This window comes from Parasteatoda tepidariorum, chromosome 11, assembly GCF_982258835.1.
Source record: "Parasteatoda tepidariorum strain Cologne lab strain chromosome 11, Ptep-v5.0, whole genome shotgun sequence".
NCBI classification, from domain to species: domain Eukaryota; kingdom Metazoa; phylum Arthropoda; class Arachnida; order Araneae; family Theridiidae; genus Parasteatoda; species Parasteatoda tepidariorum.
The window spans coordinates 7,627,046-7,648,637 of record NC_141765.1 but is presented as its reverse complement, the minus strand read 5'-3'; the positions used below and the strand labels follow the sequence as shown (position 1 = coordinate 7,648,637).

At 27.7% G+C, this 21,592-nt stretch overlaps 1 protein-coding gene across 2 annotated transcripts in view; it reads left to right on the top strand.

Moving 5' to 3' along the window:
• LOC107453207 (gamma-aminobutyric acid receptor alpha-like) overlaps positions 1–21,592 on the top strand; it is a 204,747-nt gene that overhangs the window by 159,417 nt on the left and 23,738 nt on the right. For both annotated transcript variants that reach the window (XM_087155302.1, XM_071187536.2), the window contains 4 exons: positions 4,106–4,173; positions 7,572–7,792; positions 9,622–9,704; positions 11,556–11,690. In XM_087155302.1, the coding sequence (XP_087011428.1) occupies positions 4,106–4,173; positions 7,572–7,792; positions 9,622–9,704; positions 11,556–11,690 (507 nt within the window). The remainder of the gene's footprint in view (positions 1–4,105; positions 4,174–7,571; positions 7,793–9,621; positions 9,705–11,555; positions 11,691–21,592) is intronic.

The following is a 21,592-nucleotide window of genomic DNA, read 5'->3' as shown; positions in this document are numbered from 1 at the left end:
ATAAAGGTATCGTACCGCAACTTTGTAACAAGCTCTATTTGATGTTACTAAATGGAACCATGTTTCCATGTAGCCAAACTCACGAATGATTGAAGCTAAACAAGCGAAAGGCGAACAAGCTAAATAAGCGATTTTATCATATCAACAGACGTTCCGTAATATTAACTCCATAATGAAGAACTATCATTAATTTCTAAACACTGATTGAAAAACGGAAGCACAGAAAATTATAGAATAAAATTACAAAGCAAATTATGATAAGGTAAAAAAAAACTATAAGATGAAAGGAATAAGATTGAATAATGTAATCAAGGCAAAGAACAGGATCTTGTATATGCACTATTGAAATGAAAATGAGATTACAAGAATTCCACTTTACTTAAGTTGAAATTGAAGAATTCATACACATTATCCGCACTTTTTTAGAGCATTGAACTTTCATATTTTATCGTATCAATGACTTAGCGATGAGTAATCCTCTTAGCCCAGTAAATTTGTTTCTGCAGTGTTCTCTTCTATTAAAAACCTTTTACCTTAAATCTATCACTGCTAACCGAAGATTTTTCTCTAATATTATTAATTCTATCTATACGAAATTACTACACAATCCAATAAACTCTCTAACTGAGCAAAAGAAAATCATTCCTGTTAATAGACTAAATATCATTAACCTTACTGCTATTAGGACACTATTGCTAACATTAATGGCTGTAGTACTTACTAGATTTCTTTTCATTGTAGCCTTGCATATATTTTTTATTTTAGAACCGTCGTTGAACAGCTGACCCAGTTCACGATTACCAATGTTGAACCAGGGCTAAAGAGGCTAGTTCACTCCGCTCTTAGAGCTGAAACTACGATTTCCTTCCGCATGACGTCACTGTGTCCACAGATCTCGGAAGATCGCACGCAAGGATATTATGATAATTTAGCATCTTTCTCTTTGTAAAAATAAGTTAGACTTTTTCTGGTTTTTAGCTTTCAAACTTTTCGTAATTGAAACATTATTTCCATTCATAAACATAGTTTAAAAAAAACTTTCCTGGCCATTATATTAAAAAAATATCATTTTAAACTTATAAAAATAGTTTACTAGTTGGCGAAAATGACACTATAAATACTTTATTTTAAAAAGTTCAGTTTTAACTTTAATTATTAAGAAAAATGAAAGCATATATCGACACTTTTTTATCTACATATTCTTTTATAACAATAAGTTGAGTTAAATTTAGAATCCCCGATTTTAAAATATGCCGTTAATAGCAATTTGTTCATACTTAATCATTAGGAAAAATCAACCTTAAACGCTAATTACTGAAGCAAAATAATAATTTAGGTTCATAATGACATTAGAAATTTTACAATTGCTTATAGATATTTAAATTTAAGATGATATAATTTATGGATACTTAAATTCAAGAGAATATAATTTAAAAAAAAATATTTAGAATAACTACATTAAAAAAATAAGTTATGAAATTAGGAGAATTTCAACTGTACACTATATATTTAATTTTTACATTTTACTTACGTTTTAATTTTCTCTGACTTTATCCATTTATTAATTTTTTTCACATGCCTTTCTTTTTGAAGTAACGAGGCGGTTTCTATTTAGATAACGAATTTTTATAAAAGTTCTTAATAGAAAAGACGTATTGCTGTTTTATATTAACTGTGTCATTTCGGAATCCATTCTTCACATAGTTGTTCATTTACTTTAGGGAACACGCGGAAAATTATATTTTTTCCTTTTGTTTTTCTATCAGAATTTTTGCAAGTTGCAATCGCGCAAACTGGCATTTCGTTCATAGTTTTAAAATTTTGTAAATTCACGGCAAAAACTGAGGAAAGTCATTATAGAAAATAACAAATGTCTTAGAATATGTCACAAAAAGAAATGCTCCCATGTTAGTTAGAGCTAGTAAGGCCGAACGCTCTATTCTTGAAGTAAAAGTGCGAGCTTTGCGCCAAAGTGTACGTCACTAGAGAAAATCGGAGGATTGGAGCGGCGAGAGTTTCTTCAAAGGAGTGAACCAGCCCTTCTATTCTCTTTAGCCCTGATGTTGAGCTCCGTAGCCTTGTAATTTTGAACCCACTCCTGAAACCAAGGGAATTACTGGATCCAGTATTTGGAGAAATTTGCCATCGTGGAGTACTTTTTCGATGGAACTAACACTCATTTGCGTTGCATGGAGGAGAAAAACACGAAAACCTCTCACGGTTAGCCTGGCTGCAAGGGGATTCTAATCCATGATCCTTCTAGCACTGAGGATATTTCACGTTAGCACTGCGGTCAGGGCAAGCCGGGTGCGGATTTCGTATCGACCAGCCATCTCCGGAATTCTAATCCGGTTCTTTTCATTGGGAGGCGAGTGCTTTGTCTCCTTAACCACCATGGCTCCGTTTTGTGAATATTGAATAAACTAAACGTTCTCCTAAATTTTGACTTGAAAATTATGAAAGATGTGGGCAAAATCGAGACATTAATTGTTCTTCTATTGCCTATTTAACTAAACTTCTAATCATTGTCTTCATTCTGTTAAAATCATTTATCAAAGCTCTTCAGTCGCTGATCCAGATTTCTGGAAATCCTTTCATGTTCTTTCTTAGTTCCTTTCCATTGGCTAAATATCTTGTTCGAATTAGTTTCTTCTTTCCTCTCGGTAAGGTCAATTCCTTCTTCTCCCTCGTCGTTTCCTCTCTTTTTCTTCTAATTTTCTTTAACATCTCTGTGCTTCTCTGTTTCATTTTATGTTTGGTAACTGTTGAAGTTTCTTTATTAAAGAACCGGATTAAGTAATCCTATTTTTCGTTTTTCCTGGCAGTTTAACTTTATTTAAGTGCAATAATAATATATAAAAAAAAGAATTAATCATTTCTAAGTTACAATTACAAAGTTAAAGAATGTATATTTACTTAATACACTGCCTTTTTCATTATGTACAGTGACGAATTCGATTATAATAATTGTTAACAACATTTTTACACGCATATACTTCCAAAACTTGCACAGACATTTTTTTTCTTTTATTTAAATGACACTTAGGGGAACATCTTCAACTATTCGAAGTAATGATCTTATTTTGTCAAAATTGTTCGTGATAGACTTTTTAATCTTAAGAACTTGGGTATAAAAATAAAGTTTCCAGTTGCAAAAGAGAAAAATATATCCTTAAAGCAAAAATCATCAAATGCTATTTTAATAATCTCGTATCTTAAATATGACCCCTAGAAGTTTTTGGACGAAAGCTTTTTTTAATTTGAAAAAAGATGAAAAGGGAAGAATAAAGTATTTGAAAGAACTTTGAAAGTGGGAATAAAAGATGCCGACCATGTTTTTTCTTCTTTACTCATCTTCCTTCTCCTCCTCTAACTGAAGGATCATCTTCATGGATCTCTTCTTTTTTAACACTGCATAATCACTTACGTCCGGACTTCACACTTTTTTCACCCCCTTTCAATTTGTTGATCAGATCTTTACTTCCTTATTTCAACAAAAGAAACGCTTCATTGTTATTTAAACAGTTTAAAAAAACTCATTTATATTAAGAGTGGTGCAGTCACTTTTTTTATTTATGTTTTTTTGAGTTTATGCATAAAGTAACCACTTTAAGTTATTGAAAAAGTTTTAGTGTTTCATATTTGAATATTTTTTCTAATCATAAGAGTTTTTGATTAAAATTAAGTAAGTGTAGGTTACCTCACCTTCATACCAAAATATATGTCGTTATATAGAAATAAGTTTGTGTTTGTTTGAGCAACCAGTTTACTAAATGATAAAAATAAGAGTAAGATTGATATTAAAAAAATATTTTATAATGAAAAACTAATAATTTAAACAATTTTATGAATTTTCTAAGTAGAAATTTTGAAAAAGACTAAGAACAACTCAATTTCAAATTTGACTCTTATTCTTGGTTTGGAGTTCATATCCACGTAATATTTCTCAAGGTTACCGTATAAGGTGTTTTTGTAGTTCCTATGAAAAATAACTTGACAATCAAAACTTAAATCTCTTAAAACTCAGTTTAATTTTAATTGAAACCTTTTGTAATGCTTATAATTCTTTTTAAATATTTTTTACTGATTAAAATGTCTTTTGCAGGTCCTGCTACGCAGGTTCTTATTGATATTGAAGTTCGTAGTATGGGTCCTGTATCTGAAGTAGATATGGTACGTTTGCCACAATTCTAACATGCCACCATGGCTATAGAAAGCACTTATTATTTTCCGTTGGTTCCATCTTAGGATATAGCAACATCTATATCCTGCGAATAAAATTGCCGGAAATAAGGAAACGATTCTTTTTCACCTACGTCGAAAAAGGGTTAGAGGCAATGTATAGCTTAGAGTTTAGGATATAGAGCTTTCTAAAGTCATGAAAAGATGTAATTTCTTAAGAATATGGAAGTTTCAGGGATTCAAAACGAATGTAGAAAAAAAAGGAAACTTGGTTGTTTAATTTGTAAGGGCAGTATTGCAGCAAAATGTCTTTTATTTACAACAATACTTTTGAAAACTTGACACAACTTTCAGCTGTAAAAACTTTAGATGATGTTATGAAATAAAATATGTTTGATTAGGTTTTTGCGAGAATGTTGAAAACTCAATGCTTGTTTACTTTTTCGGATTACTTTTTTTGATAGAACATGTCATCAAATTGATTAGTTAATAATTACAATACAATTTCATTAATGTTACGAAATAACAATAACCAATGAATACACAAACACACGTGTCAAAAGAAAAATATTATACGAAAATAAACATATCAAACACACTGGAGATTCAAAAACTGTCAAAACAGTGATTTCGGTTCAAATAAATCTACCTAATACTGTTTTTTTAAATATACATTATTGAAAAAACCCAATTTCGAGTATATCATATTCGAAATGTGATGTCAGATTTTCAAAAATGTTATGAATATCCCATAGAAAAAAAGTTATCTGTGTATTTTTGATATTGGATAGATTAAATTTCCATAATATTTCTATTGCATTCTAATGTTTCAACCACGCAGAGAAAAGCATTATAAATAAAGTTAGCCTAATCATTGTGAGAGGAAAAGTGTATGGATCCTTTAAGTAAAATTAAAATAAATGCACGTTGTAAAAACAAAGTTGAATTAAAAAATATAAGTTAAATTAAAATAAATGAAATTGTTCCTTTGAGCAGATTCAATATCAGAGCTGAGCGTCATTGCTTTAAAGCATACGTTTACGTATTCAAAAGTTGAAAAATAGTCAAGTCGAGAACTAGCTGAAAAATTTTTAAAAAAAATTAAAAAAGAACAAGTAATTTAACAACAAAAAGAAAAACTTTCAATTTAGGGTTATATCATCAGAGATTTGCCCAAAATTTTAATTTGGCAAAATGTCTACAGATAAATATTTAATTGAAATTTAATAACTAAAATATAAGTTTTTACTAATGTTAATTTCCTTTTCAAATTTCGATTGCTCATCGTTTTCCTAAATTTAAACTTCGTTTTAAACTCATACATTTTATTTAATTTTAGTGAGAAAGATAACATTTATAAGCTATTCTAAAAAATTATTATACATTAGGAATAGGAAAGTTCCTCATAAATAGGAACTGTTCCTCTACTTCGATAAGATTGTCCCGATAGATTGGAAGGAAATTAGTTTTATTCAGAAGTCCTCTGATTTGAGTTTTAAATAACAATATTTTGAAAAATAAACAAAATTACTTTAAATCCACTCATACAATATACTTCTCATCGATGGTGTTGAAATATCTACTGAAAGGACATTAAAAACTTTTTTAATAAGATGGTACACGTGAAAAAAGTTTTTGGTAAATTAGGAAATGGTTAACTAGCTCACCTTTTGCAATTTTATGTATTGAAATGAGAATATCTATATCAAAAACTTATTTCAAAGTGAAGCAATCTAAATATTAAGCTGATATGAAGTGTTTTCTTAGTAAACGTATGTAGAACGCGTCCATTTAGATTATTTTTAATTTTTTTTAATATTTCACTTATTGATCCGACAAATTAAAATCAATTTTTCAAACAATTCATTGTCTCTAATCTCTGATGTATTTTGTAAGTAACCGGTAGAAAATTTAGGTCACTTAAGTTTATATATTTCTAGATTTTAACCAATTTATTTAAATAATTCATTTTTCAATTGTGCATTGTTTCATATGGCTTCTATTAAAATCTCAACTTTAAAAGCCTCCTCCTGAAAATTTGTTTACTTATGTCTATATTGCTATTGCCTTTTTATACCAATTGTTTGGAAATATTATTTTGAATACTTCAAAGGATTTCAGAGTTGAAATTTCAGATAGAAAAACAAGAAATGTTTCAGTTGTTCTAACAGAATTTTTTTTCTCCATAGAATAAACTGTAAATCAAGTCTTTCCCTTTTGTTTATACTGTTACTAAATTTCGTATTGATACTTTATACATGCTGCTGTTATAGTACTGTATAGTTTGTTAAAAGTAAGAATTCCCCTAGCCATTCGTTTGGATCCGTGGAAGTAACTATGGTAACGAGTTATAACTATTCCAAGTAGAGTCACTGTTTAGGACAGGTTTTGGCTCTCGTCAGCAAGAGAAAGAGAAACTTTTACTTCGGTCGATTGTGTTAACCCTAGAGTGAGGAGAAGCTACCATCCCTAAAATGCGCTATTCTTGCTTCCATAGCAACAGACGGCCTCACACTGTGGGGCGTGGGGAGATCTTACCGTAGACAAACTATAGGTACTGATACCATACTATGTATATTGATACTCTACTCTGCCAAGAGAATCCGTGTAAAGTACGGACAAATGCCGACAGCGGAGAAATTAAGAATCAGCAGTAATTTTAAAATGTAGCAATTGTAAAATAAATAGCGTTGCACATAAAATAGCAATTGCTATTTAAAAGATTCCTGGTAAAAGTATGAACACCGTTTGTAAAATGAAATTTGAGATGCCAAAATATGGAATTAGCAAAAAATCTGAGACCAGCGGAATGATAGTGATAATATGGTCAACCTTACTTACTGGGTCAATTTTACTTCCATGATTCTGGGTGGGTAGCTTGAAAGGCAGTAGTGCCTTCAACCATATATGTATGTATATATATATATATACTGTTGTAGAATTGCCATAGTGTTGCAGAAGTTTTTTCCATCACAAGAACTTTATCCTTTTATTTCATAAGCTAGCTGCGCTCGAGTAATTGTGAAAGGGAGATATCATGTTTTGCCTTATATAAAGCTTAATAATCATTCTCCAGTCACACAATCTGTATTCCATAGGGTCAGTTCTTTTTTTTCCTCAAGTACAGATGATTATTTTTAAAATTCAGGCTATCGTCAATTTTGTTGCTATTAATATATTAACAAATTGCTTTTATATAAAGTTACAATAATTGCATATTTTAAAAACAAACTGTTTGAGTATTTATGTATTATGTCTGCGAAAGTTTTTTTTTTCTTTTCTCTCTAAACGTCCGAGAAATTATCTTTTCTTAGATCGAGAATGGTATAAGTTTTCTTTAATTCATATTTGCTACTAATGTTACTACTCACATGTGCTTTTCATTTCAGTCATATTCAATGGATTGCTATTTTCGTCAAAGCTGGGTGGATCGAAGACTTGCTTATACGAGTAGTATGCCAACATTGGCGCTGTCCATATCGATGCTTGAACGAATTTGGAGACCAGATACATATTTTTATAATGGAAAAAATTCATATCTTCATACTATCACTACGCCCAATAAATTTGTTAGACTTTATAAAGATGGACGAGTGCTTTATTCATCAAGGTAAAGTTCACAGTTTTAGATTTTAGTCTTTATAAAAACGTGTAGATACAGATATATGCAGTTAATTCAAAAAAGTTTTAACTTATCATTTTATTGTTGACTAGATCACAACCAAATCACATATATCAAGAATGAAATAATAATTACATGTAACACAACTGAATTTACTTTTCTAAATATGCTATTGTGAATTTAAAATATCATTATATTTTATCAGATTTGAGGGAGTTTCAATGCTGGGGGGGGGAATAGAGGAACATTAGTTAGTTTTTTATAAATATGCAATTAAAAAATGAAAGTGAGATATTATTACTTTGGCATAATTTCCCTGTACTTTAAAAATGCCGTGATAGCTGGAAAACTGTAGGTTAAATAAAAGTAAATTCTTCTTCTACATGAAATATAATAATGAAATCACTAAATTATTTTTCATGAATTAGTAAAATCGCAAATCCATTTATTTTTGAAATTATATTATTAAAAATTATAGGAGCAAGCTTTCGCTCTAATTACATTTTATCAGTTGATGCAAAAAAGATGCTTTCGTTTAATTTTTCGGATGTAAGAAAGTAGTAAAATAGTAAAAAAAAATGAAAATAAAAAATTTTTTTAATCCACATTTTTGCAATATTGGAACAATCACTTTTTTTAACGCATGGTACTCATTAAAAGAATAAAACTCATGTTACAAATAAAAATAATAAATTGTATAATTTCGAAATGTTTATATTTCAAATTAAATTTTAAAAAATAATTTCATCATTTTAAAATGCTTGCATGTAAAACACATAGTTTCTATTTTAGTAAAATGAAAATTAAATAAAATAGAGTAAATAACCAATTATAATTAAAAAACATACATAAAACTGGTTCGTAAAAGAAATATATTTTCATAGCAACTTTTTTAGTTTTCACTATTGAAACATCACAAATTTATTTGAATTATAATTTAAGAATAGAGTTAATACTGTTTGATTATTAACTTAATATCATGAAAAAAAAAACCATTGCAATATAATTAGAAACTACTATTTACTTTCCCTATAATAAAATGATTTCATTTAAATACATCTATTATTGAACAGAAATGTGAAATGCCAGTAATAAAAATAATTCCTTTAGTCCATATACTGATTAAAAGATGCCATTTTGATTAAATTTGAGGAAATGAAAATCTGGGTTATTCTTTACTATTTCCAACTTCATTAAGGGTCATTAAATCACATTATCAGCTAAGACAATTTGACTGTTTCATGTGAACTTAGTTTAGATAATAAACTTAGAGTATTAGCATTTCCGTCTTTTGTAACAAATGTGACAATTCTTTTCATCATCTTAGCATTCTTTAAATGATAAAATAGATTTAAATTAGGGCATAAAGTTATTCAGATAATGTTTTAGTTAAGTAAATAATTAATTTTTATGTTTCATCGAACACTTGTAATTTTTACATACAGTTCAAAGAAGTATTGTTGAGAACGTTTTTATGTTAAAAATGTTTATGAAGTAATTTACTTACATTTATGTTTACAATAAATTTTAGTTTTAAAGCCAATAAAGTAAAGAAAAAACATATCACAAGCCTGTTTAAAAGATAGTTCTTTCCTAAAACTCGAAATCATTTTCTTTTCGGGTGACAGAAAGACTTTTTCACTTTTAACAATGAGCCGAAGCGGTTAATATTTCGGAGGTTTACGTACTCCATCTAATACCACTAATATGAACTTTAAATAGTTAATTTTGCATATTGTACATTGGTTATATTATTCATCGTATAACTACTACTTTTTTACCTGGTGAATAAATTAAAAAGACTAACTCTATTATAGACTTACCATTCGAGCTAGTTGCCCAATGAAACTAGAGAATTTTCCCATGGATGTCCAAAGATGTCCACTTCAAATTGGTAGTTGTAAGTAATTTCTATTTCTTTAAAACTTTTTCTCTGCTTTTTTGGTTGAAAATTTGAGATCTTGAATTGATATCAGAGCATGATTTCTGATTGACTAGAGAAAATGCGCTTGAATAAATTTAATAGGTTGATAAGAGAACCATTCCAACTTCAAAAATAATATGATCCCAAAAGAAAGTTAAATAATTCAGGAATATGATGATTTTCGTAACCGCTTCCCACATTAACCCCAGTTAACTCGAGTCTGCATCCCGAGAAAAATCGGAATTTCAGTTTCTTTTGTTTTATCACGTTTTTACTCAGTTGGAAGTAAAAAAAATAAAAAAAATAAATAAAGTAAAATAAAAAAAGAAAAGAAAACATAATTTGCTGTGATTGGATGTTTGACAAATTTTGTTTGGGAGATTTGGTGTTAGATTAAGGGACTATATCTAATAAGATGGTTACTGAATTTCCATCGAAAAAAACAGTAAACACTGGCATTTAGAAAGTATCACTTTGCGTTGTTCCCAGTTTTAAAAACTATCATACAAAGACTAACTTTTTTCATTTGCCGAGATAACTCGGGATGGAAAATTAAATATTTTTTAAACATAAAAATTTTTAAAATTCAATTTAAAACTTGTTCTTGTGTTTCGCTTTATTTCCTTATATTTATTAGGAAAATAAAAACAATATTTAAATTTTATGCATTTTACTTTCAAAAAAATTAGGAAGGGAAGAGTTATACGGTATTTAAATAATTCATTTGGTAATTTTCACGTTCATATGGTAACCAGAAATCCTGGTTTTGAAAATTATAGTTCTTATTATCACGCACTTAATGAAAAATATAAAACTGAAAAGTAAATTTAATAAATAGTTTTTATGCCATGCTAAGGCATCATGATAAAATTACCAAATGTAAATAAATTTGTCAAATTTTTTCACACATTATATAATCATATATTATTTTCAAATTTACCAAAATCTTTAACAGAGTACTTCGGTAAAAATTACTGAGCTTTATGCTATTGCCATAGAACTAGAAACACGGTAAACTTTGCTATATTTTGGTAATTTTGACTGTATGTTTTTTCTCACTGCGGAAAACTTTGATCAAAATGTCCCTTTTAATTGCTTATAGGTTATTTTATGCGCCTTAATTACAGTAATAGACATTGACAAAGTGTATGAAGACAAACAGAAAAAAATAATATGCAGTTAAAAAAGGAATTTTTTTTTTATTTTATGAAAATCCAGATATAAGGCAATTAAGTGCTTTTATTGCATTACGTGTACGAGTCATAGTTTCTTTGATTAATTAATTGAAAAGATTATTTCCGTCGAAAATAGTTTCAAGTTGTCTCATCATGCTCATTCAAACTTAACAATTAGAATTATCATTAAGTATAATCTTTAAATCATATAATTTTATTTTTGACTAGATAGTTTAATATTTTTTGACTGGATAGGCGGAACTGATATCTATAATAAACTAACATAATTGAAAAATTCCTTTTTCATCAAATAAATTTCTCTGCTACGAAAAACACGTACAAGTAATGAATTCGCATAAACCAAATTAATATTACTTATTAGAATATAATTTGTTTAAATAAATTATTAAAAAAATCATAAATTCTGAATAAAAAGTTATAAATAAATATATTATCAATTCTGACCATGGTTTGTTTTCTTGAATTGAAACAAATTTCTTAAATAAATATCATAAATTGTTATGATGCCGTTGGAATTTTTAGCATGATATTTTTGAAATGAAGTAACATTTAATATTTCAATTCTGTGTATGTGATGAACATAATCAATTTACGTGTGCATGCATAATTCTTTTAATGAATGCCATTTTAGTTGGATACTCGGATAGAGATATTCAGTATAAATGGAATCCAGCACGCAGTGTAGTCATTGCTTCTGATATGAAGTTATCAATGTTTGATGTTACTGATACACCAACTGGAAACATAACAGAAAGACAAAGAAAAGGTGAAGTTTAGATCTTTTTTAGCATAATTTTTTATGAGGAAATAAAATACTTTTCTTATATTTTTATCTTCTAATAATGTATTAGAATTCTTTTTTTCTAGAGAGAAAAAAAGTCATGATAATATCATGTAGAATATCGAGTGAATATCGTCGAAAGCTTGTTCACGGTTATTTCATATGTAAAGGGACATTATTTTATTCTAAAATATACTCAGTTTAAAATATGAAATGCCCGGTAATCTCGAGAAATTTTTTGTAACACACATCTCTCTTCACATTTCTCACACATTTCTTCTTCATGTAATAGGGAGTGATGATTTATTTTAGGTTAACATGTTCGTTTTACGTGTTTTTTTCTTTCAGAAAAAACAGTTCACGACATCATCCTTCTTTAGACCATGAATTGGGTGAAATTTATGAAGGGCCTCTGCGTAAATTTGCAATCATGCAATTGAATACGCTATAATATATTTGGAAAAAATATTACTTACATAATATAACGAATATAATAAATAAATATAATAAATAAATACAACGAAAAGCGAATGTATTCTTCAAAGCAAAGAGTAATAGAAAGTCATGGTAGCCTTATTTTATTCGATATGACATTCTTACCGGTTTTCTGCAATCTAAAGTTAGTTTTTAAAGCTATTACTATTGCTTGATGGGATGGATTAGTGATAGAGCTCTCAGCTCTGAAATAGTAATCCCAAGTAAAAATTCTGGTGCTGACTTTGTACACATTCCCTCCGTCCTTTTCCGGAATTTAATAGATTTTTTACCCTAACTATAGAAAATTGTACAGTTAAACAGTTAACAGTACTGGCACTCGGTTATATATATATATATATATATATATATATATATATATATATATATATATATATATATATATATATATATATATATATATATATATATATATATATATATATATATATATATATATATATATATATATATATATATATATATATATATATATATATATATAGCTTTGTAGTAGCTTTGTAGTAGCTATATATATATATATATATATAGCTTTGTAGTAGCTTTGGTAAATGTCCGAAATATATACCAGGTCTAGTTAAGTGCCACTGCGCGGTATACATTTACCTATGTATGCCCTATATCAATGTTTTATTAAGGTTCAGTGCCACTGATTGGCATAAATTTGTCCGGTATGCCCTACTGCTATATTTTTTTAAGTTTAAGTGTCACTGCCCAGTATGCCGGTACTCTGATGTTTCTCCTATTCTACCCTCAGCAGATATTAAAATCTCGAATAAATATAATAATATAAAATCGGATAAAACAAATATTTTGGACATTCTCCAAGGAGATATTCATTGGTGAAAGTCGACATCCTTTGGTCATTCACGGTTATTTCAAAGTTCTTTTCTGCTTTTTAAATGAGGCATTCTAATTAAAGATTATATCCATGAGTTTCAAAGGCACTTTTGAATAATGTCTCATTTTATTCTGAATATAAGTTCTTAAAGTTAGTTCATATATTGATAACGATTGCAATGTTAAATTTTTTAGATAAGCTAACGCTAACCTTTAAAACTTTTAAGATAAGCTTATAAATCTAAGCTTTATTACATTAGAATCGAATTATATCTCATTCATTTTATTGTTCATCGTTATTTTTTAAATGGATTCTTAAACCTTTATCTTATTATCTTTTTAAATATTTGAAAAATAAAGAACAGTTGACAAACAGAAGCCTTATTATAATAAGGTACCAAGAAACATTCTTGAAAGACGAAAAATTGTAAAAAAGATCAAGCTTAATTCTGACATGTGAATATAATTTTTGTTTTTCAGATGCAATATTAAATGCGACTGTCTTTTAATAGAAAAAATCTGTTACGTAATTCAAGCATTTGCAAGTTTGCTATATTTGAAATTCCTATCTTAGTTTCCATTCCTGAAATCACAAAAGTGCGTTTTAGAATTTTCTATTGCTCTTTTTTCAAATATAAATTTATTTATGTGTTTAGTAAAATTTAGTACATTAATGTGAAGTATATTTAACAATATAAAAGTTAAGAGTGCCCTAATAATGTGATTTATCAAACCTTGAAACTTATTGTTAACATTTTTCTAGAATCGTGAAAAGCTTGATTGAGTTAACAACATTAAGCAAAAATAAAATTACGTGAACAAAAAAATACATTGATAGAAAAAGCTTTTTCTTACAAACAAAATTTAAAAAAAATATTTTTTCAAAGTAAGGTAAAAACGAAAATATATAAATATCTTCCATATACATAACATTTTCGGTCAAACTGTGCTTATAAGTACAAAATTATAGTAGAAAGATACTTTATGTTCGATTTAAAATTATCTCAAATGAAACTGGAAATTTTTTTTAGGTTCTCTTAGTTTTTTTTATAATATTAATGAGTTCATTTAAAACAAATATATATTTCTTGACAAACATAATATAACAAAAAATCGAGTTTCAACCATCGTTAAGGTGATAATATCCTGCCAGAGTTTATGAGAATTATTTCCTTTTTGAGTGAAAAAGTTTTATCGAGAAGTATTTTATGCTTTTAATCTCTTCTAGTGCTAGATGTACTCCGATCTAGAAACCAAACTAGAAAAAAACTTTCTCATTTTATCCAATATAGATAATTTGTCTTAACATGTTCTGAAACTGGTATAAATTTCTTTCCGGTCTTTAATGCAAAATAAGAGGTTTTTTTCCTACAACTATGATGGACTGTAAAAGGTACATAAGATGAATAAAAAAAGGCATCAATTCAGATTTATGTTTGTTTATATATAGGTTTAAAATTTCACTGCAGCACTGTTTGCAATGTATACGTTGTAATAATTGTAACATACTTATTTCCAAACATTTCATTTGTACAGAATAAAGCTTTATGTAATAAATAGGAAATTTTCTGTGGTGTTAATTAAAACTTTGAACTTAAATGTTATGTCTATATATATATATATATATATATATATATATATATATATATATATATATATATATATATATATATATATATATATATATATATATATATATATATATATATATATATATATATATATATATATATATATATATATATACAACAAAATAAATAAATACAAGAAAACACGAAGAAAGTTAAGAAAAACAATAAGTTTCATTTATTACGCACAAGCTGCAAGTAAACAGAACTCATTAGATAAGTTCAAAATGAAGATAAAACAAAGGAAAATTATAGACATATGAAAAAAAGGGGGGGGGGGGAGAAATAATAATGAAAAAAAATAGCAAACAACTGATTAAAGAAAAAGAAAAAAGGATGAAATTTTTTTTAAAAAACCGGAAAATAAAAGATTTAATCTTTTCATCAGCCCACACGATTATATCCGATCAGTATCATACGATTATTTCTTTGTTAATTTGTATAATTTTTCCACGTGCAAATCCATTTCGGGCAAATCCGCGGTCAAAATTATTTACAAAAAAATTCCTTTACTAAAAAATTTCCTTTGTTAATTTATATAAATTTTCCATGTGCAAATCCATTTCGGGCTTATCCGTGGCTAAAATTATCTACTAAAAATTTTTTATTTGTTAACTTTTATAATTTTTCACTGTGCAAATTCATTTCGGCAAATCAGTGGGTTAAATTATTTACTAAAAATTTCTTTATTAATTTATAAATTTTTTCCACGTGCAAATCCATTTCGGGCAAATCCACAGCTAAACTTATCTACTAAAATAATTTTTCTTTGCTAATTTTTATAATTTTTCCATGTGCATATCCATTTTGGGCAAGTCCGTTTGTAAAATTATGTACTAAAAATTTCTTTATTAATTTTTATATGTGCAAATCCATGCTAAAATTATCTGCTATTTTTTTTCTTCGATAATTTATATAATTTTTCCATGTGCAAATCCGTGGCAAAAATTATTTGCTAAACAGGCAGTTTATGTTTCTCTTTTCTATTTCATATTTTTTCTTAAATAAATAGTTATTTTCTAAAATTATTTATGGTCAACTTTTTAAATTATGCAGTATAATATTATCTTACGAGCATCCATTTCGGGTCCATCCTTGGTAACTAACAAATCAATGCACAGCATAACAAATCTCTTCAGCAATGCAGTGAGAACGGCACTTTAAATTCCTCTAGTTACACTCAATTTGCGCTTTTGTTTTCATATTTTGTAATCTGGCAATCTTGTTGCGAAAATATTTTTAAATCATTCTTGAAAAATTTCTCGTTCATGTAAGTATATCTGATTTCGCTACTCGCTTTATAAATTTTGTTTTATACTGTTTTTTCTTTTTCTTTTATTTCATCTTCTGTTCTTTACGTGTTATTTTTACTTATTGTGTTCTATTTTATTTGTTGCAATTTTTGTAAAAAAAATTTTTGAGTGCTCCTCACACTATTGTATTAATATATTTTGCTTTGGCTTGTAATCAGGCCCAGACAACTTAAAATCCAGAATGGATTTATCCAGGAGGAGATGAACATCCAGAAGGTGCTGAACATTAGAAACGACACTGAAATCCCGTGTCATGCACTGCCTCTTTTGAAACCTAAAAACCCCTAGGAAATAACAAACGTTGAAATAAACTTGGATCTTGTGAAAACTGTCCATGGTAAAAAAAGATGTTGCGCCAATTATTCTAAAAAATCTTGCCCTGGAGACAATGGCGGTTAGATACCCAGTCGACGATTGGCTACATGTTTTTACCGATGGTTCTCAATTTGACTGCCATTTTAAAGTAGGGGCTGGTGTCTTTTCGGAAATTTTCTCTTTCTACGTACCAGCAGGATGCATTGGCACCGCCTTTGGTGGAGAAGTAGTGGCCTTGAGTACGGCCTTACAGCAGCTACAGGCCCTCCAACACAAATTTGAAAATGCAGTTCTCTTCTCGGACTCACAAGCGGCCATACAATCAATTAGCTCACATGAACGTCCCTTGACTCCTGAGATTTCCCGATGTCAAGACCCCTTGAGGTCTTTATTTTTGAGGGGAAAACGAATAGTCCTCCAGTGGGAGCCAGCCCATTGTGGTGTTTGGGGCAATGAGCAGGCAGATTTACTTGCCAAGAAAGGTGCCAATTTTCTACAACAACTAAATACGGCAACTTCCCTTTGGAAAATCAAACTATTCCTTAAAAATTTATGTAAAACCAACTCATTGCAAAACCTTCAGACTCGCACAGCTTTGAAAAGTTGAAGAAATGTGAGCTCTTATTTAATTCCCGACAAATCAAGACGTGATGCAGTTGCGGCCTTCCGCTTATATACAGGCCACGATTGTCTTTCTGCTCACTTATACCGCATAGGTCTTTCCACCACGCCTCTTTGTCCATTTTGTAAATCTGGTGAGAAATTGGGCAGGGACCACTTGCTTCTATGGGGGGCCCTTCATGGACACACTGCTTCCTCAAGATAATGGGAAGCAAGAGAACTTTTAAGGCAATGACTTCGGTCTTCTTTCTTTGTTATTCTACGTGCATTTGTATTCGTTATTTGTTTCATCTTTCTATTTGTATCTTTTGTACCTTTTTTTTAATCCTTTTTTTTTAATTAGTTGTTTGTTATTTTTTTTATTATTATCCCCCCCCTCTTTTCATATGTCTATAATTTTCCTTTGTTTAATCTTCATTTCGAATATATATATATATATATATATATATATATAATAAATAAATAAATACAAGAAAACACTAAGAAAGTTAAGAAAAACAATAAGTAACATTTATTGCGCTTAAGCTGCAAGTAAACAGCACTCATTAGATAAGTTCAAAATGAAGAATAAAACAAAGAAAAATTATAGACATATGAAAAAAAGGGGGTGGGAAATAATAAGTAAAAAAAAAAACAACAAACAATATTTTATTTAAAAAAAAAAAAAAAAAAAAAAAAGTGAAATGTTAATTAAAAAACCGGAAAAAAAGCCGGAAAAAAAAAGATATAATCTTTTCTTCAGCCCACACGATTATATCCGCAAAACAGAGTGCTTTCTGATATTGTATCAATAAAGCCAAAGCAAAATATATTAAAACAATAGTGTGAGGAGCACTCAAAATAGAAACTCTCTTAATAGTGACAAATTAAATATAAAATTTCTTTCTAATATGGAAAAAGACTTTAATAAACAATATAGTATTAAACCAATTAAAGATTTTGTCTTCTCCCTTAAGAATTATGAAACATATAAGTTCTACGATCTTATTATTAACTTTTCTTTCATTAATTTACATTTCAAAATTCTTTGTTTCGATCTTATAAAAGCCAAAATGAGCAAAATTTTGCCTAATAATAAGAAAAGTTTAGATAATTTATATTTCGTTATTAACTTTCAAAATCCTATTTTCGATAAGATCAAATTTCACAACATATTTGAAAATTTTAAAGCTTTATTTCCATTAAAAGATTTTAACATTATTAAAAGTTTTAAATATAACAAATCACTTGGTAGAACCAGTTTTAACTATAATGATATAAGCAAAAATTTAGGGAGTATTAATATATCCGATTATGAATGTCACTGTGAGGAGGATAAATATTTTGATTTTGTTGATAAACATCATAAACATATTATCACTGGTAATTTAAATATTATAGAAAACTTGGAACTTAGGAATTTAATGATAAAAGGCACAAAATTTAGACCCATTTACCATATATCAATCAATAAGATTCTAAAATACTTTCTTAATGATCTCAATAGTTTTTGTTTAAAGATATCAAATAGATTCTCTTTACCTTTAGGTATGCTAACAGAATGGAAATGGGAAGTTTATTATTACTTTAAAAACTTTATTTTCAATAATAAGGATAATTTAAATAAGAATAACAATTCAACAAATTTTTCTAATATTGTTCAATCAATTAAGCAACTTCAAAAAAATTTTGTAATTACTCCCATAGACAAAGCTAACAATAATTATGCTATATTCTGTAAAAAATTCTATGCTGAACTTTTAAATACGGAATTAAAAAATAGTAAAAATTTTGAACTTAGTAATTTCAATAATAATATTGCCATTAAAAAAATTTTAGCTTTTTACAAGAGATTAAAAATTAAAATTAGCAATATACAATTTCCTTACTTAATTATCAGTCCTAAATTTCATAAAATTCCAGTAAAATTTAGAACTATCACATGTGGGTCGAATACTTATTTAACTAAACCTGGCACCATTTTCTCTAACTACTTAAATAAGATTATTAACTATATTACTAAAGAAGGTTTCTCTTGGATAATCACTAATAATCAACCGATTTTAGATTTCATTAAACATAATAAAATTAATTCTATTGCGACTTTTGATTTCCAGGATCTTTTCAATAGCATTCCCCTTTCTAAACTAAAAGATGTCCTTTTGAATTATTACCATGATTTTAAAAATATCCTTTGTTGCGATTTTGATTATTGGGAAATTCTGATTAATTTTTGTCTTTTTAGTAATGATCTTTACAATGGAAGGGATATCTTTCTTCAAATTAATGGAATACCACAGGGATCTAATTATTCATCTCTCTTAGCTAACTTATTTTTGCATTATTATGAAAAAAATTTTACTCTGAGTATTAAATTTGTTTTTAGATACATTGATGACTTAATTATCTTTAATTTCCAAGATTTTACTGTTTTATTGAGTGATATATACCCTGAGGAATTAATCTTACTTCGTAATCATGATGATAATATTAATTTCAATTTTTTGGATTTGGGTATTATTAAAGTTGAAAATATCTGCTTTGTTGATTTATACGATAAAAGAAATGATTTTAATTTTAATATTAATAAACTAGTTACTTGGAATTCTAATGTTTCTAGGAGCATCTATTTAAATACCACTTTTAATAAAATGAACAGAATTAAAAGAATATGTAGTAATATTTATTTATCCAAAATACAAATCGATAAACTCTTTCAAAATCTGATAAAAAACAATGGATACCCAACTAATGTAATAAAATTTTATATAAAATCATTGAATTAATCGTATATTTTGGTGGATATATTTTCTAAACATTTTTTTTTTGTTAATTTTTATGATTTTCCCATGTGCAAATCCATTTCAGGCCAAAATTCATTGCCAAAATTATTTACTAAATAATTTCTTTGTTAATTTATGTAATTTTTCAATGTGCAAATCCATTTCGGGCAAATCCGTGGCTATAATTATGTACTAAAATTTTTTCTTTGTTAATCTTTCCATGTGCAAATCCATTTCGGGCAAATCCGTGGTTAGAATTATTTACTAAAAATTCCTTTGCTAAATAATTTCCCTTGTTAATCTATACAGTTTTTCCATGTGCAAATCCGTGGATAAATTGTTTGCTAAAAATTTCTTTATTAATTTATACAATTCCATGTGCAAATCCATTTCGGGCAAATCCGTGGTTAAAATTATCTGCTAAAATTTTTCCATGTGCAAATCCATTTCGGGCAAATCCGTGTTAAAAATTATCTATTAAAATTTTTTCTTTGATAATTTAAATAATTTTTATATGTACTAATCCATATCGGGCAAATCCGCGGCTAAAATTATTTACAAAGCAGGCAATTTATGTTTCTCTTTTCTATTTTATATTTTTTCTTAAATAAACATCTATCTTCTAAAACTATTTATGATCAATTTTTAAAATTATCCAGTATAATATTACCTTGTGCACATCCATTTCGGGCCCATCCTTGGTAACTAACAAATCAAAACTCAGAATAACAAATCACTTCAGCAGTGCAGTAAGAACGACACTTTAGAACCCTTTTGTTACACTCAATTTGCGCTTTTGTTCTCATCTTTTGTTTTCATATTTTGTAATCTGGCAATCTTTCTGCGAAAACATTTTTAAATCATTCTTGAAAAATAACTGTCCATGTAAGTTGTTATGATTTTGCTACTCGCTTTATAGTCCCCCCTTTTTAATGTTTTTTATTTTAATTTTATTTTTTATTTTTATTTTATTTTATTATCTGTTTTTACATGTTATATTTACTTTTTATGATCTATTTTTACGTAGTTATTTTATAAAAAAAATTTTTTTGAGTGCTCCTCACACTATTGTATTAATATATTTTGCTTTGGCTTTATTGATACAATATCAGAAAGCACTCTGTTTTGCGGATATAATCGTGTGGGCTGAAGAAAAGATTATATCTTTTTTTTTCCGGCTTTTTTTCCGGTTTTTTAATTAACATTTCACTTTTTTTTTTTTTTTTTTTAAATAAAATATTGTTTGTTGTTTTTTTTTACTCATTATTTCTCACCCCCTTTTTTTCATATGTCTATAATTTTTCTTTGTTTTATTCTTCATTTTGAACTTATATATGTATAAATATATATATATATATATATATATATATATATGTATATAGATATATATATGTATATAGATATATGTATATATATATATATATATATAGATAGATAGATAGATAGATAGATAGATATAGATAGATAAAGCTATTTAAATAAATCTGATTAGTGCAAAAATAGGATTTTGAACAACATTTTTGAAATTTAGTTTATTATAAAGTGAAATTCCTGTATTTGTAGTTTTTCAAAAATGTTTTACCTTAGTTTGTACTCTAATTATTTACAAATTTGCTATTACAGCAGTTTTTGTTTAACGTGATAACAGTGGATAGGCTAGAGATCTTTAAAATCATTAATCTCAAAATCAGATTTTTTTCACATTTTACACTACACAAACATATTTTGAGCAACTGACTAAGAGAAAAAAGTGGAATTCAATTTTTTATGCATGTTTTTTTCGCAAAGCCAGGTTAAAAATTTGCTTTTTTAACTACATTAAGCCCTGACTCAATAGTATATGCACTTGCTTTTAAGATAATTGTTCAAATTATAGTTGGGCGTCTTCTAAATAAAATTCTCATAGAATTTTT